Genomic DNA, 17,242 nt, shown 5'->3' on the forward strand with positions numbered 1-17,242 from the left:
CTCTCATGTTTTTCAAAGTAGGCATAAAGCAAATTGCACGATGAAATCGGATGAAATTTAAGGTTCGTCGCCAACTTAGCATAATCCAATTGGTTAGATTCCTTATGACGTGATATGTGTGCGCATATGGTAACATTATAGGGGGTGATTGTTTGGCTTTATTACGTAAAAAGTCAAACACCATATTTATTAAAAAAAATAATTTGTGAATATAACTTTTATAAATACATTCTTCTTGGTCTAAAAGCTAATGTTACAAAATAAACTTTGGTGTGAATACCCCAAAATTAACTTTAAATTTAAGGTTAAAAATTTAAATTTTGGCTTATAAACATAGGTAAAAGCGAAAAGATGGATGTGGTAGTTTAAACCTAGATGTAACATAAATGATAATATTTATGATTAATATCTTTTAGTGATAGGCAACATGATATGTGTGTGCGTGTTGTAAATGAATACATTTGTAATGTATTTCGAAAGAAAGTATGGATTACTAGTTTCTCGGTATTACACTAGCGTTGATCTTGTCACATACTCACCTGTAATCAAAAGATATACCAACCCAGTATGTCACTCTATACTAAATAATATTTTCGTCCTGGAATAAGTTTTATTTTTAGATTAAAATTTTGCTCTAAAATAAGTAAAATCCTATTGTCAATCACCTTTCGTTTTTTTTTTTCCATTTTACCCAGACTAACCATTCCTCGATAGGAGATACACACGTCATTTTTTCGTCTTCTAGACCACCCTTTTTAGTATAGGTATATAGGGACTTTGAGCTAAATCTGAACCTATCACTTGTTTAAACTCATCCCAATATTCTTTATACACATAGGAAAGCAATGAAATGATGACTCTCCATATATGTTCACCTTTCATCTACTGTTTGGTGTGATTGGGCTTGTGAGACATTGATCGACGCCGTCTATTTCGGATCAATAATAGACCACCTGTTTCTTGAGATTGAACTACTATTGCCCTTATCATCCACACACCTATATGGCTGTAGCATAAGAGCGGTACAATAAATTATATAAACAAACTCTAAAAATTATCACGTTAGATTGTATTTAGTTGAGAGAGAAGAGAAGAAAAGCACCCATTCCAGTACTGGGTCTATCAAAAGCAGCAACTGCAGTATAGACTCCAAACATTGTGAGAGATGGACCATTAGGACACTCACAATACAGATCTAAGGAATAGTTTTTATCTGTATTTATTGTTATGTCACATAAGCAATTTGATAATGACATGTTACAAAAATGAATACAGACCCAAGAGATAGTTTCTATCTGTATTTATTGCTATGCCCCATAAGCAACTTGGTGAAATGACATATTTTATTGAAGAGAGACAAAATGAAGAAACTAGTTCTAAATTAAGAACTAATGTCTTCCCGTAAAACAAGATTGATTATGAGAGAGATGAGTGGACTATGTAATAACAAGATATAAAAGTTACATCGTGAAAGATAATTTCTTGACACGATGTACTAAAATATAGAAACCATGTTTAACATTAAAAGTATCCTTAACGGTATAATATATTTATATGTAGCTACTATATGAACAAGCTAGATGGATCCGTACGTGTTAATTTTTACCTATCCTAGCTCAACAGAAAAGGCAGCGATATCGGAAGCCGAGAGGTAGCGCCTTGGCCAATATCGACTCACCGAGTTATGCATCCATAGGTTGCAGGCGAGGATCAGAATTCAGAAACGCAGAGTACATCAGAACTAGTCTATAGACACATGCAGATTAAACACAAGTATAACTGGGTATAAGATGGAATCCATCCAATGGTCTGACGGACAAAGACTAGCAGTATATTTGATCTGATATCTGTAAGACTAAACTCGACTCAGTACAACGACGAGGTAACATCATAGCGCCGAACTAGCTATGCAATAAGTTTCTCCTTTTGGAGTGACAAAAGGCTGCATAATCAACCCTGTTCCTGAAGTTAACGGGACTATAAGCAGGCAAGTATTCTCAGAAGTAGCCAGCGTTTTGAGCTGTCCTGATGATCTGAAACAGAGCTGCACAAACAAAGAGTCGAAAACAAAATGACATTTATAAAAAGTTCATAAATTTATGATCAGAAAATAAATTATTCTCATTGCTACAATGAAGACTGAAATAGTTGTAGGATAAATTATTTTCATTGCTACAATGAAGACTGAAATAGTTGCAGGATTTTTCATTCAAAGAGATGTCGTTTGTATCCATTTGAAACATGAAAATGTACAAGTAGGGTAAAATCAAACCTTCCTATTTTTTTCCGAAGTCTTAATAAGAAGCATAGATAAATTTAAGTGTACAAGTCCGCAAGGACTTATTGCCTAGCAATAGATTAAAGAGCTGACACCCGTGGGCGGTAGCAGCAGCAACCATCTGGAGAAAATCATGAGACTATTTTCGAATTAATCAGAGCAGGAATCCAATTTCATGGAATACATAGATACCTTCCCTCTAAGTGACAACATTCTAAAGCAAAGCTAATGGTTTATATTACAACTAGCCACATACACCAGTACTGCTAGTAGTACTCTTAATATTAGCATTTTCACAATTTAGCAGTTTAGTCTTGGAGACCGTTGAGGCCTTCTAAGTTATAAAGAGTATGCATGATGGTAAACGACTCAACCACTGACCCAAAATTTTGAAGATGTAACTTACATGAACCAACAACTACGAAGACGAAAAATCCAAGCACAATAGGTCCAACGGGATAATCATTTCCTTTCTTGACTGTTTCAGGAACAGAACCCCTCTTGGTGATGTTCTTCTCAAATCGTGCCACTTTCCTATCTGATAGACGCCTGGAGGTAGTCTGTTTCATTATCAACGGATAATATTAGAAGACATGATAAAACAGCTTGTTCGATTAAAGGCAACAAAAACACACTGAATTTGGACAGAGTACCAAGGAAATACCATTATGATGGAAGTACATAGTATCAAGTCATTGAGGTATAACAACGCTAATAATTGTTCAAGATGTTCACCATACTACCTTTCTATGCGTGCCAATAATTTCATAAGCTTTTTTTCCATCGTTGAGGAGGTACCACTGTTTTCTATATAAAATTTGGTACCTTCTAGTACCTAAGATTTCAAGAGGTACTAAATTTTATATAGAAAACAGTGGTATCTTTTGGTACCTTCTCAATGATGGTAAAATTACTCTAATTTCATACATCGGAACTTTTATTTTTTTAGAGAAAAATGTAAATCAAGATGCAGAGCACAACAGTGCCATCACCAGCTAATTTCTGTCTGCTACCAAAACAATTCTCTGACAACTTGTTGATCTATCAAACATGCAAGTTAAAAGTGCAATTTTTCCATTAGCCCATAAAACCAGTAAGGAAGGTCTGAAAGTTCAATATCATAATTTGAATCCATCAAAATTATAAAACCAAGGTGTACTCAGTGAATTATCTGGTGCTTGATTTGGTTGACCCTAATTCCGTACCAATCCTACCTTTCACATCTTGCTACACATTTTCGAATCAAAATATAAGACCATAAACCATAAAACAATCCATTAAATTATGCACCCGTATAATTAAAGTTATGAAAGATTACAACTGCCATAGTTTGCTAGACAACACATGCAAATTGCATGGGTCAGTTATCACTATTCGTCAACATTTCAAATGCATTATAGAGTAATCAATGTGTTACCAAATGTGATGGCTATCCCGCGCAAATTCATAGCAAGATTTTATAGTTCTTTCATAGATTAATTCGGAACCATGTGGTTACAAGCAGGGACATAATGCAAGACTTATCCAGAATTGGTGAATGTGCACCTTGGATCACTGCTATTCTAAATCTGACATTTTGCTAGTCAGCAACAGAACTTGAAAAACTTGTTGCCAGACCCTCTAATCTTGCCAAAGGATAGCATTGAAAATAAACATTGTTTATTTGTTTACGAAATGAACGGCCTAAACTACAGATAGCCAAGCGTATCATAGAAGTCCAGAACACTGTCTAGGTACACATAGGAGAAATATGAATTCACAAGCAAACACACATGTATGGATCTTCTTGAGAAGGCCCGAAAATAGAGGAACGGAAGTACGGAACCAGAAATCAATGATTTCGTTGATCCCATTTCACAAAATCTACGGCAGGAATACAGACATAAGCATCCAATGCAGGAATCGCTGGAAAAGCTGCATAACAGTATATCCTTTAAAAAAAGGCCAGATTCTTCCAGAAGAAATGTTCTTCGATTAAAAAAAAAGGACGCTAGAGAATCACACGCATTACAATATTCAGATCAGGCACTGTTCACCGAAAGCACGTCATAAACCCTCTCATCGCCGTATCAACAAACATACACACACGAAAAAAAAAAAAACTCGCCCTCCGCCGCGCGCCGCCTGAAAGCGGCCGCCCAAAGTCGAACCGCACGCGGATCTGCAAGAACACCCTACGAGCGACGGCAAACGACAGAGGCTCCTCCAATCAACAAACGAACGCCAGACCACGACTGCACAGAGGATGATAAGAAAAGGCCACGCCTTGAAGGCTAACCATGGTGATCGGGGGGCGCCGCACGCAGGTGAGTGGCCGCGGAGCCGGGACGCGGTGGAGGGAGGGACGGGGGTGGCGGAGGGATTCCACGGAGGAGCGGAGGAAATTGGGGAGATGGGGACGGGTCGCGGAGGTGGCGAAATGCCGTGTGTGTGTGTGTGTGTGTGATGTGGTGGGGTGCGCGGAACCGGTCGGCCTTATAACCCGAGGCGGCGAGCTCAGCTCCCTGTCTCGCGCTCCCCGTGGGCTGGTCTGCAGTTCTGCACCGGCTCGGCGCGGGCGGTGCGGTGAGCCGGTGACGCGCTTCGGTGCGAGCTAGCTAGCCCGCTGGGTATTACCTTTAAATTTAAAAGAATTTAAATTTAAATTTATATGATTTTTACGTGATTATTGCTGATAACCACGTTACTATAAAGGAACGGTTTCGATCTTCTTCACGATAAAACGGAACCCAGGTTGAGTCTAGGTAACCGCTCCTGCATTCTAATGTGATGAAGATGCGGAAGCGATTCTGGTTAGGACTCGCACGAAGAGATTAAAGTGTATCATGCATCACGTCAAGTATATATAAACTATAAATAATATGTTGTCGAATAAGATGAACACCATCTTAGTCGTTACTCTCACAAATGCTTCATGTCAAAATATGGATTAGGTATAACTCACTTTGTCAAATGGCTACTAACTGGCTTGAGTCGATCGAATATATAGTGTTAGCTTTTGTTCCATGCATATTATCTCGCCTGTTGTCACTGACAAACAGGGCCCATTTTCGAAGTGACAATTACCCGATCCTTCAAAAAAAAAAAAGACTTTAGGGCTTCTTCGGATCACAGGAATTTTACAGAAATTTTAGAAAAAACAGTTCAATTCTTGTATTTTTTTCTCTGAAAATCCTTCAAACTGAAGAGGTCCTTATTTTTTATTTATGTCTAGCATTTGATGGTTTGCCTTATTTAAAAAATAAATATTTAAAGAAATTAGTCATGCGTAAATTATTATTCATATTTTATCATCTAATAGCAATACAAATATTAATCATAATTTTTTGAAATAAGACCGGGTGTTAAACATTATATAAAAATGAGTAAAATAAATGGACGGTCCTTAAACTTGTGGCACGATACCACTTAGGTCCATAAACTTAGAAAATACACATTTAGGTCCAAGAACTTGTTTTAATGTACCATCCAGATTCATGGACTTGTTTTAATATACCATACAGGTCTATAAACTCGTTTTAATGTAACATCCAGGTCTATGATTTTAGACGTTACAACGAGTTCATGAACCTAAACGTGCATTTTCTAAGTTTATGAACCTAAGTGGTACCACGCATATATTTAAGGACCGGCTATGTACTTTACTTTATAAAAAACTAAAAAGTAAACTTATTTTAGGACAGAGGCGTAGGCAGTAGAATCTAGTTAACGTGAAACATGTGTGTGCAAGTGTTGTAATATAATACTAGGAGATAAGCTTTATACGGTACATTTTTTCTAAACAAAAGTATATTTTATTTGCATAAAGGATAAACCAAAGTGAAAAAAGGACCCTACATAGAACCAAACTAGTATGCCATCGTTATAACCAACTGCGGTGCCTAACTTGCACATAAAAGTACTCATAATCATCAGGTTCTTATCTTGGCATCACTTACAACAAAATGGATAGGATATGATGCTGATGCAACGCACCACTGGCCTACACCAAAATTCCCTCTCTCTGTACTCCTATTCTCATTTTTCAAGTAGCCCACTGTGAAGTTTAAGACACACCGTACATTAGAAACTATGTAAGCATGGGTCAACATTATCAACTTATCTAAGAGCGGCGGAGGCGGAGGCAAACGCAGTAGAGCGGCGGAGGCTCGGCCCGACTGCCTACACGCCGGCTCCTTTTTCCCGTCCTCTCCCTCCTCCTTTCCCAGCCGTAGCCCTGAGCTCGCGCCAGCTGTAAGATGGTCATCGACCCCCTTTCCCCTCCGACTCCGGCGGCTTCGGTCGCCGGCGGCGGGGAGGGGGGTCCAGGTAGTTGGGTAGATCCCGTAGTAGGGTAAATCCTTTTACTTTGTTTGTGTTTTCTTTTCTCAGTGTAGCTCAAGAGGTCGCCGGCGTCGCGTCCTCTTGTCTCGGTGTAAAACCATGGTTGCTGATCTCCCGTGGTAGCAGCTCCGAGTTTTCCCATGGCGTCTTCAACTGGATGTGCTGCAAGTTTACGTTTTAGCGGGTTGTGCCGGCCTTCACTTTCATCTCCGGCAATCTTTCCGCAAGAACGTCGACCTTCTTCGTCAATGCAGACGGATCTTCAGCAAGTGGCTGAACTTTCTTGTTGCAGTCAATGAAGCCTCAACCTCCATCGGAGGCCCCTTTTGGGTTTACTTCTTGACGTTCATTTACAGCTGCTTGTGGTATTCAAATCACCGTCGTCGTCGTCATAGGTGTCTTCGTCAAGGCGGAGAAGCAACGAAGGGTCTGGTTGATTTTTTTAGATCCTCTAAAATCCTTTGTTGCAAAAGTCCTGAGCTTAGGTTGATTTGGCCAGCTACAAGGGCCCTCTTTGCAAAACTGCTGGTACAAATTCTCGGTGTCGAGGACTACTCATGACATGTGTACTTTTCTCTACTAAATAAAGTGCATGAGTAAAAAAAAATTGGCAACGTCTTGGCTACAAAAAAAAAACATTATCAACTTATCTTGATATCAATACACATGGGCACATGCCACCCTCCTGCAGAGTCGAGTCCTTAATGACCTTTCACTCAATTCGCCATTTTCTTTTGTTGAAAAAAATACTATTATTCTAAAGATATTGTCCAAATAGGCATACATTAAACACTATTCTTTCATATCAATATATTATTAAATCCCCACTGATAGAAACATATTTGGCCCATACTAACATCTCACCTAAACAATCACTGTGGCATGGATGCTTCATGTTTGGGATCAGATCAGCGACAAGATAAGGGTGATGGTATGTATTTTATTTTTTTAAGTGTTTTTCTATCACCATAAACATATATATAATATAGTAGTTTTATTTATAAATTATTTTTCGTTGCAAATATGCCGGCACATGTTGGGCTGAAATCGAATACGTGGGTACATGACCTGTGTAGTTGGAGCTTGCGTAGCTAGCCAGCGTAGCTGCACGTTTGTTTTGATAAATACCTCGGTTTCATGGTATAATAGATTCTAATAAATCTAGACATATCTATTAATCGATCATAAATCTAGTTATAGCTAAAATATCGAAATGTAGAGAGTAAAAGTGAGATACAAGTTAAATTATAGTTTCGAGCATTTGTGTTTACACCGTGTTCATTTGTGTTTACACCGTGTTAAAAGAAATATATATAGCCACTCTCTTTGAGCTATATCTTGTGAGGAACACACTATCCACAGAAAATCACGGCCCAAAAAAATGCGGCCCAACTTGTGATGAACCAACCGGCCTGGCCCAATTGGGCTAAACCCCACTCGTCCCCTACCTGATTCCGCTGCCTCCAGCGCTCCACGTATGCCGCCGGAAAGATTCTTCCCCTCGTCCTCATCCATCCCCCACCGCCGCAGATAAAAATCCAAGGAATCGAAGGCCCCAGCGCAGTACTCCGCCACCGCGCGCTCCCATGGCGCCGCCGCCGCTCGCCGCGCTCCGGCCGGCGACGTTCCCTCTCCCGGCCCTCCCCTGCCCCGCCGCCACCCGCCGCGGCTGCGCCGTCGCCTTCTCGCTGCAGACCAACGTCCGCCTCCTCAAGCCCAACCGCCGCTCCAGGCGATCCCGGTACCCCTACTACGACCACGACGAGGACGACGACGAGGAGGAGGCGGACGAGTTCGAGTTCGAGGAGGAAGACGACTACGAGGGCGATGTGAGTTCTGCTTCCCTCATTGGGCACAGTAGCCGCTCTTAGCTTGCTGGCTGCTCTCACAAGTCGCAGCCTGAGCCCTTGGCTAAAATTGCTCGAGTGCCCGTCTCGTGCCATGGGAGAAATGCAAGGCTGTGCTATCACATGACATAACGGCTGCTATGCACTCAATGTGTAGTTAAAACTATTGCATTAAACTAGAAAACTTCTTCTGCATTCGGTGTTTTAGAAACCGAACTAAGAAACATCTCATTTGGTTGTTGTATGTAATGTTATATGCACATTGTGGACTGTTTTAAGATCACCAAGCTAAAAAAATCCACTGAGCAACAACTCATTCGGTCACTACATGTGCATTTTACACAGTAACTGAACAACATGTACAGATGGATCCTTCATCAATACACTAGTGGATACTGAATTCCAATATTTGTATATTCACTAAAAGTGGACCCCTAACATAAGCTGCCATTTCTTGATTTGGCAATCTACGTATAGGTTCTGTACCTTTTCGTGAGATTTTTCAGACATGTATCTCTGCCATATATATATTCTGGCAAAACCACTCCACAAAACTGCCGTATGCTCTTGAACTTATGCTAGCTGGGTAACAGTAGGTAGAGGTGGGCATTTGGGTGAGGGACTAATTTGGTTTCTGCCTTAGGAAAACCATGTCCAACACATGGGGCCCAATAAAACGGCAGGGAGGGAGGAGAACTGGTTATGTTTCTTTTGCCACCCCAACTATATGGTCCATGCTGCATTAAGTTTCCGTTATATGATATAGTGTATCACTGGATGTTGGTCCAAATGCCAAACAATGCATATTATTGAACTCAAAAGGATAAAGTTTTGTGATGATGACTTGCATTCATTTCTCAAAGAATGATTAAGTGTGAGAACTCACCATTGGCAATACTCTACGGGGGGTCATCGTTTGGCTTTTTCCCATGGCATATTTGCAAATGAAAAATAATTTGTGAATAATACTTATATATACGTGCTCTTAGCGATCTAAAAGCAAAGGTTAAAAAATAAACTACGATTAAACCCTAAAGTCAACTTCAAATTTAAGATTAAAAATTCACATTTTTGCTTATAAGCATAAGAAGGAGCGAAATGATGAGGCTGTACATTTCTGGCATTCTGATATATTCTCATACTCTTTTCAGGATGATTTATCGGGTTTGGAGTATCCTGGTGTACTTTATTCAAACAATCCCCGTGCTCCAATTAAGAAACTAGGTAGGGAATGCTGTGAAAATTCTTGATATAAAGTGGTTAGTTTGTATTAATATCTTATTCTCCAGTTAGGGAAAAACCAGCGCTAAAACAGAACTGGGAAGGAAGACAACCTAAAACACGAAGCAGATATGACACTCCAGAAAAAATTGATGCCTTGCATGCCAAGAGTAAAGCTAGCAGATCAATTGGTCTTGTGGACACAGACAATGAAGTAGAGGTAGACTACTAAGGTTGATTCAGCATGTCCATGTTCTTGTTTATTTTCAATATTTATGGTATGCAGGCTAACAATAATTTATTTTTGCAGTTGAAGAATGAAAGTATCTCTAGAAGCATGTTTCACAAACTTCAAGAAGAGTATGACTTTGATGATAAATGGTTACCTCTAGTTGATTACTTATGCACATTTGGGCTGAAGGAATCTCATTTTACCAACATGTATGAGAGGCACATGGCCTGCTTTCAAATCAGTCAAGCTTCTGCAGAAGAAAGGTTAGAGTTCCTTCTAAGTGTTGGTGTTAAAAGCAAGGATATGAAGAGGATTCTTGTTAGACAACCACAAATTTTGGAATACACTCTCAGCAATCTGAAGTCTCATGTTGCGTTTCTGGTGAGCATAGGTATTCCGAGTGTACGGATAGGTCAAATTATTTCTGCTGCTCCATCATTGTTCTCTTACAGTGTTGAGCAGTCTCTCAAGCCAACTGTAAGGTATCTGATTGAGGAAGTGGGCATTGATGAGAGTGATATGGGGAAAGTAGTGCAACTAAGCCCACAGATTCTGGTCCAAAGAATTGATAGTGCATGGAAATCTCGATTTCTTTTTCTATCAAAAGAATTAGGGGCTCCAAAAGATAAAATTGTTAAGATGGTCACAAAACACCCACAGCTGCTTCATTACAGCATTGAGGATGGACTATTACCTCGAATCAATTTTCTTAGAAGCATTGGCATGAGAGACACTGATGTTCTAAAGATATTGACAAGTCTGACTCAGGTATTACCACATTCATGTTCCCCAATCCTTTTCATTTTTTGTTTGTTTCTGTAGCGTTATTGTTCAATCTAGTCAAGCATCATCATCAATGTACCCTCCCATATTTGTTCCTTTTCAGGTGCTGTCTTTGTCTTTGGAGGAAAATCTCAAACCAAAGTATCTTTACTTGGTCAATGACCTTAGAAATGATGTTCAGTCCTTGACAAAGTATCCTATGTACCTGAGCTTATCCCTTGACCAGAGAATCCGCCCCCGACACCGTTTTCTTGTTTCATTGAAGAAAGCTCCAAAGGGCCCGTTCCCTCTTAGCTCCTTTGTGCCTACGGATGAGCGATTTTGCAAGCAGTGGGCTGGGACTAGCTTAGAGAAGTATCATACATTTCGGCAGAGCATGCTGCTCAAGGGTTTTGCAGGGAAGACTGGAAGGAGAACATTAACATCGAGGCGGTAGATGGTTTGAGATTGAGAAGCAGGTTGTTATGAACATATGCCACACCGTAAGACGATCTTTTCACACAGTAAATCTCTAATACTTAAAGTTTTATTTTCCAGAGATTGCTTCTGCTGATTGATTTACTGTTTGCAGGATGAGGCCTAGGTTGCTGGGCTGGTATTCAATCATCAGCATTCAGCAGACTTTTATACCAATATCATAGATACATCACTAACTACAGCTTAGACTTCCTTTTTATTTTTACTCCTTTTACAACAAGGTGTAAATTCAATCGAAAAGCAAATGGATGTTCCAGGAGTCCATCTTTAGGATCAAAAGGGATGCACCACACATGGTTGATATGGCACTTTGTTGTCCACTACCAGGGTCATATCACCTTGACTATTAGCTAATATTAACCACTGTTGGAGAGAATACTGTCTAGCAAAACTACAAGCTAACCATCTAGACATGTTAGGCAGCATTCTGTGTTGCCGTACGCATGTAACGTCGTTTAAGCTTGATGCTTTGTTTGGACGGATGTAAATGGTGGGAATTCTGTCACCAGTTCGGTATGTACTTTCGTCGCTTCAAGCTTGTTATGGTTGAAATTGCTTTGTGTTGATGTGGCTTCTTTCTGCGTCTTTGGTTGATTGTCACCCTGTCTGTAACTTAGCAGAAGTCATACCTGACGTCTCAATATTATTCTGCTGCAGCACAACGACGCATCACAAGTAAAATAAATTGAAAGTTCCACAGGTTAACTTATAAGAAAATCATGTGGGAGTATTACATGTCTAAGTACTAAGCAACCTGACAAAAAAAGGGGGGGGGGACTGGATTTCATGGCTACGCTTATGTCATGTACACACCAAGGTGTTCCGGCTTTACTGTTGACTGCAAGATAACCCCATCCTATAGAAAATGAGCTGCCTATCTGACCATGCTTATGATCCTAACTTCTGAATGACCCAAAAACCAACCTACTAAAGAATGCTTCCGGTCCATATTACCGAAAGCACCCTTTTGTTGACCTAAATGCAACTGTGTCCTGTGGTACATATATATAATCTATGCAAGTAAATAATAACTCTTCAGTAAAGCTCAGTAAAGACCAAGGCTATCTGGAAGACTGACCTCATCACTGCAAAACAGATTAAGATGTTACAACCAGAAATGCCAGATTAGTTATCTTGGAAAACAAAGAAGAATATGAAATAGCGATGTTATTGCCGCTCTACATTATGGATGTAGAGCTATGTAGGCAGCATATGAAGGTATTAGATCCTAGCACAATTTTATGATTTATCTATTATAAGAACAACAAGACACAAGGTGAAAGTCCGAATTAGCTTCCCACTAGGGATGAAAACGGTTCGGAATCTTTCCGGATTCCGGACCAGTTTTCGGAAATGAAAATCGTCGGTTGAAATTTTTTTGGAATTTATCGGAAACGGTAAGGGCACTATCCGTCGGAAATCAGAGTCGGTCGGAATATTTCTGGAATTTTTCTCAAAAACTTTCCGGAATATTTTCAGAATTTTTCTGCAGGCCTATATGACATAAATTCACAATATCAACCAAAATGGTCCAGCCCACTTCAGCAAGTTTGCCTTAAGTTCTTAATCAAAAAACATATAAAATCACTTTAGTTTGTATCAACTTGTATGACACATATTTTATTTTATAATATCATATGTGAACTTTTATAATAATCTGCGTGATTTGTATTTACTATAATAATTTGTAAATTATAGCCTTTGTTTGGTATTTAGACAATCATTAATAAGGTGACTTATGAACTTGGTTGTAATGTTAAAAAATGTTGTGGTTAGTTGCTAATGTTTGAAATTTGATCTATTGTTTTAGAAAAAAAATTGAAACCTCGGTTTGAGAGTTTTTTAATACGATAAATATTCGTTACCGTATCCGCTCCAATTCGAATTCGAGCCGTTTTCGTATTCGATAATATCCAATTCCGTTTTCGTATGAGGTTTCCGATTTCGATTTCGATTCCGAAAAAAATATGAAAACGGTGGTTTATCTGTTTTCATCTCTACTTCCCACCAGCTTAATAAAGCATCTTACATGTAGATAGAAGATAGCTAACAGACCATAAGAAGCAACGGTTACCTATCTTTATATGCTGAAGTTTCATCCAAACAATCCGGCTTGTGTGATAATTTTCTCATGGTGAAACCTAGCAGATTTACATGATACAGAATCAGATATAGTAAGCAAAATGACTGAATTGGTACCATTCACTCAGAAGTGACACAATACAAAATCAAGTGTAAGAATTTACTAACCTATATTATGCTCATTAGTGACATTGCAACCTGAGATCCTGTGTTCACGATAGTCAATGTGCTTATTTTTCCGAGAAAGTTTTCTGTATTAGTAAATGGGGATAGAATGTTGTTATTCCTGAAGTTGATAATCTAAAGCGCAAAAAAGTGCACAAGGTATAACCTTAAATTATTAGTTCACCGTTTCTCTAAAAAAAAGTTAGGAAAAAAACCTTACCAATACAATCTATATTGAAAAACACAATCCAATCAACAATCATAGCTGAGCAAGAAAGACTAATGATTTTGAGTATTTTTTTCATCCTTAAAAAGGTACCATTGTTTTCTATGTAAAATTTGGTATCTTCTAGTAGTATCTAAGGTACCAAGAGGTACCAAATTTTATATTGAAGACAATCGTATCTCCTGGTACTTTTAAAGAATGGTAAAATTGCTTAATGATTTTACAAATGATGGTACGCGTAGAACAGTGATAAAGAAATGCAAATTGAATTTGTAATTTAGCCTAGTGCTGTCAATATGAAGGATAATCAAGGAAATCAGGCTCTGGAAATGATACCCTAGATCTGTCCTGATTGTGAAATCAAATAAGCCCCACTGGTTACTGTTATGCAACATGGGGCCTTGGTCTTTGCTATAGTGTGACTTCCAAAAACACTTTTCAGCCAATATCTACTATGTCATTTGTCAAGTATAACAGTTATTACAGCAATTCAGGAATTTACATGTGTATGGATGAGGGGGGTTGTTCAGCGACATGGGAAGCATCCGTATAAAATAGTACCAGTGTTACCTTAGTTCAGGCTTTTCCATGTAGCGCTTGACAAGTACTCGTGATCCACAGATGAAGTGAGCTGTCCCCTTTGATAAGATAAGCCTCACTGTTTCGGTGTATAGGAAGCTCACAAAACCAAACATGCGCTTCTCCTGATAGGGAATTCGCACACCAGATACAGGCCCATACCGCCTGGCAAATTATCATTATAATGTTAATCACTCAAACGTAATAGCATGACAATGTACACCTAGGACAACAAAGCGAAGGCAATACTTGAAGTAATTCTCGACGTCATCTTCTGTGAATTTGCTGTGAACAGGGAAGGTCATGTAGATCTGATTAGACCCAGTGCCGGTGTCCATCAAATTGCAACTGGGACAAAAGCCCAGGCAATCCATGTACTTCGGAACATCTTCCACAAGGACTACATAATACTGTCCATGTTCTCTGAAGTTGAAACGGCAAGAGTCATAATCAGGTGAAGGAAATGAAAAGAACCAAGCATGATGGAGCCATAACACAAATTGATTAGCAAACATCTAAAACAAACATAGCAGAAAATCACAAAAAAAAATACCTCTCGATTACCCTGATGGTGTTAAGCTGCGAGAGCAGACTTGTAAGCCTGCAACCAGCCCTCTCATGCCGCTGGCTCTCGGTGAGCCATCCATCAGGCCGCAGGGGGCCCCCATACATCTCAAAGTACATCGATGGCAAGAGATCAACTGGGACCGGTGGTGGTATTCCAGTCAGGAGTTCTCTGATCTCCATATCCAGCTTCTTCAGTGACACAAAGGGTTCAGCTTGCCTCGCAGTATGCACCTCAGAGGCACGACCGTGGAAGAACTGACAGTTAGCACCTTTCTTGCAGTAACCCCTGAAGAAATGGAAATGACAAAGCCTGGACCTCGACTTGGAGCTACTTTGAGGATACCTGACGACATTTGGGCCAGAATTTAGAGAACTCCTTGCGCCATCATCATTTGTAAGGGTCAAAGACTGCAACTGTTCCTTGACTTCCTTGAAGTAAATGGATTCAGGAAGTGGATTCTGCAATGCTCCAGTCTGATCAACCGGACGACGCTGAGCTTGGATTCCCTGATAACTATCGCTTGACTGAAACTGAGGCTCCCAGTAAGGAGATGGGAGTTCTTGAGACGCTAAAGGAGGCAGCACTGTGGTCAAGGAGCGTAGTTGCTCATCCGGGCTGAATGCACATTGTCTGATTTGCGGATATGAACCTGTTGAGTGGGTGTAGCCACCGATTCCATTAGGCTCAGATCGCTGAACTTCCTTCAGAAGTGCAAATTCCATTTCTTGCTTCCTGCTAAACACACAAAATATTGGAATTCATTATAAAACAAGACCCTTCAACCAGAAAAGATATGACTTTAAGAGTTTAAGACTGTTTTGAGAAAAGTTATGAATAAAATACTTCGACGACAGAGAAAAGCTTGGATTACCTGTTTCCACCCCCACGACAAAAAAAAATTAACAGAAGTATTTATCAAAAAAACGCGTGTACCCCAATTCCTGTTTCCGAAATCAAAGGATAGAATGGGAATGGCTGTTGCTAAAAGATTACTTACCAACCCTACCTCCACTAGAACCACCTAAACCTCCAGAATACAAGAACGAACCCATGATCAAGAAATACTGTTCCATCCCTCCCAGAATCTAACCAAAAACGATCAAAACCTACTCCTCTTATGATGCGAGATAGACCCCCGTTCATGGCACAAGAAAGAAAAAGGACGAAATAAATTAACGCGTCTCTAACCATGAATCGTTCTGGCCATGCCCAAGAGCATCAGCCAACACCATTCGGATTGCACCACATAGTCCCACACAAACCGTGCCCAAGAAAGAACTCACCCTTCTTCGTCCGGCTGTTCCCCTAACGCGCAGATCCCTTCCTCATCCAGGACGCACGGCACCATGTATGTGAATCCCAAGCGGCGTGAATGCCGTACGTCGGCGTGGGATTCAGCCGATGGAAATCGATCCGAGATCGGAAAGGATGCAGCTTTCGCCAGTTGGTTTTCCCTAAATCTTGGGACGAAGGGTTTATAATACCATTTTCGCAGGGAGGGAGAGCGGTTTGCGGAACTGACTGACCAAGTGACGAGCAAGGCCGGGTCTGCGCCGGACCGCTGCTGTTCTTCGGAATTCGGATACACAGTTTTTCTCTTCTTCTTTTTCCCCCGAAACTAAAAGAGACAATTCCTCGTGTGCCCCTGAGTTCTTCCTGTGTACTTTGTAAATCTCTGAATTTTGCCGAATCCTCCGCATGACTGTATAATTTAAAGATTTGCTTCGGTCCAACAAAAAGTATCTCGATGTATTGATACCTCACAATACGTTTCTTATCATTGGATCTAGCTCAGCAGGATAAACATCATTAGATTCAATAATCAAAAACGATGATACTTTTTATTAGACTGGAGCAAATCTCATAATTTGATACTCTGGATACTCTCCATTAGTTGATTGTTACATTCTTCTAAAATAACTATATTAACCCTTACTGACAACTACATGCAACTTACTTAAAAATACAATGTTAAAAAGTACTTTATAATAAAATCAAATGGCATAAAATTGTTTGATGTTAAATTTGAAAATTAAATCTTAAACTTTCAACCATTTTCTAAAAAAATTAATATATCCATAAATTATTTTGAGAAATTGAATACCAAAATTATTTTTTATTTGTGCTCATATCTATTTGCAAATGCTATCTGGAATTCATCGTATTTGGACTTTTTTTTATGAAAAAAAAGGTAAACTGGATTTCTTAAATTACTATCAAATAATTCAATCCTTTTTTATAAATGAATATATTATTAACCTTGACAATTAGTACTAGAAGGGGGTGATATGGCGAACAGTCTAATTGGTGCGCGCACGTGCGCCGGTGCTGCGCGCGAACGTTTCAGCCTATGGTGTAGACGGCACAGTCCATGAGTCGTATTGAGTGGAGGCAGACAGGCGGCCGTTTCTAATATATATGTTTTTTTTACTATACTGATATATATAAAGTTTACTTTATG

At 39.6% G+C, this 17,242-nt stretch overlaps 2 protein-coding genes across 7 annotated transcripts; one reads left to right on the forward strand and one right to left on the reverse strand.

The window, feature by feature from the left end:
• Positions 1-8,094: 8,094 nt before the first annotated feature.
• Positions 8,095-11,734, forward strand: LOC102709296 (transcription termination factor MTERF9, chloroplastic). Its single transcript, XM_006658678.3, has 6 exons — positions 8,095-8,430; positions 9,600-9,672; positions 9,738-9,889; positions 9,980-10,669; positions 10,788-11,166; positions 11,256-11,734. Exons 1-5 carry the CDS (start codon positions 8,188-8,190, stop codon positions 11,118-11,120), a joined length of 1,491 nt encoding a protein of 496 aa, XP_006658741.2. The 5' UTR covers positions 8,095-8,187; the 3' UTR covers positions 11,121-11,166; positions 11,256-11,734.
• On the reverse strand, positions 11,728-16,384 carry LOC102709581 (putative zinc finger CCCH domain-containing protein 51). Of its 6 annotated transcripts, none has more exons than XM_015839827.2 (7): positions 16,065-16,384; positions 14,767-15,516; positions 14,463-14,636; positions 14,205-14,378; positions 13,412-13,494; positions 13,236-13,302; positions 11,728-11,809 (listed from the first exon to the last, which is right to left on the reverse strand). In XM_015839827.2, exons 1-7 carry the CDS (start codon positions 16,127-16,129, stop codon positions 11,785-11,787), a joined length of 1,338 nt encoding a protein of 445 aa, XP_015695313.1. In that variant the 5' UTR covers positions 16,130-16,384; the 3' UTR covers positions 11,728-11,784. The 6 variants fall into 6 exon arrangements, with proteins under 6 accessions (XP_015695313.1, XP_015695312.1, XP_015695315.1 ...); XM_015839826.2 differs by having other exon boundaries at positions 11,728-11,812; XM_006658679.3 differs by lacking the exon at positions 11,728-11,809 and adding an exon at positions 11,819-12,246 and having other exon boundaries at positions 14,767-15,513.
• Between the last annotated feature and the right edge of the window lie 858 nt (positions 16,385-17,242).

Source organism: Oryza brachyantha, chromosome 7 (assembly GCF_000231095.2).
Source record: "Oryza brachyantha chromosome 7, ObraRS2, whole genome shotgun sequence".
In the NCBI taxonomy this organism is placed as follows: Eukaryota; Viridiplantae; Streptophyta; class Magnoliopsida; order Poales; family Poaceae; genus Oryza; species Oryza brachyantha.

Excerpts from the sequence above, each read along its gene's own strand:
- LOC102709296 (XM_006658678.3), top strand. The coding sequence starts at position 8,188 with ATGGCGCCGCCGCCGCTCGCCGCGCTCCGGCCGGCGACGTTCCCTCTC. Across the intron at positions 9,673-9,737 it reads TGCTCCAATTAAGAAACTAG|TTAGGGAAAAACCAGCGCTA; the intron begins GTAGGGAATGCT and ends CTTATTCTCCAG. Across the intron at positions 9,890-9,979 it reads ACACAGACAATGAAGTAGAG|TTGAAGAATGAAAGTATCTC; the intron begins GTAGACTACTAA and ends TTATTTTTGCAG.
- LOC102709581 (XM_015839825.2), bottom strand. The coding sequence starts at position 16,129 with ATGGTGCCGTGCGTCCTGGATGAGGAAGGGATCTGCGCGTTAGGGGAA. Across the intron at positions 13,303-13,411 it reads CACTAATGAGCATAATATAG|GTTTCACCATGAGAAAATTA; the intron begins GTTAGTAAATTC and ends TAAATCTGCTAG. Across the intron at positions 12,247-13,235 it reads ACTTCAGCATATAAAGATAG|TGATGAGGTCAGTCTTCCAG; the intron begins GTAACCGTTGCT and ends TCTGTTTTGCAG.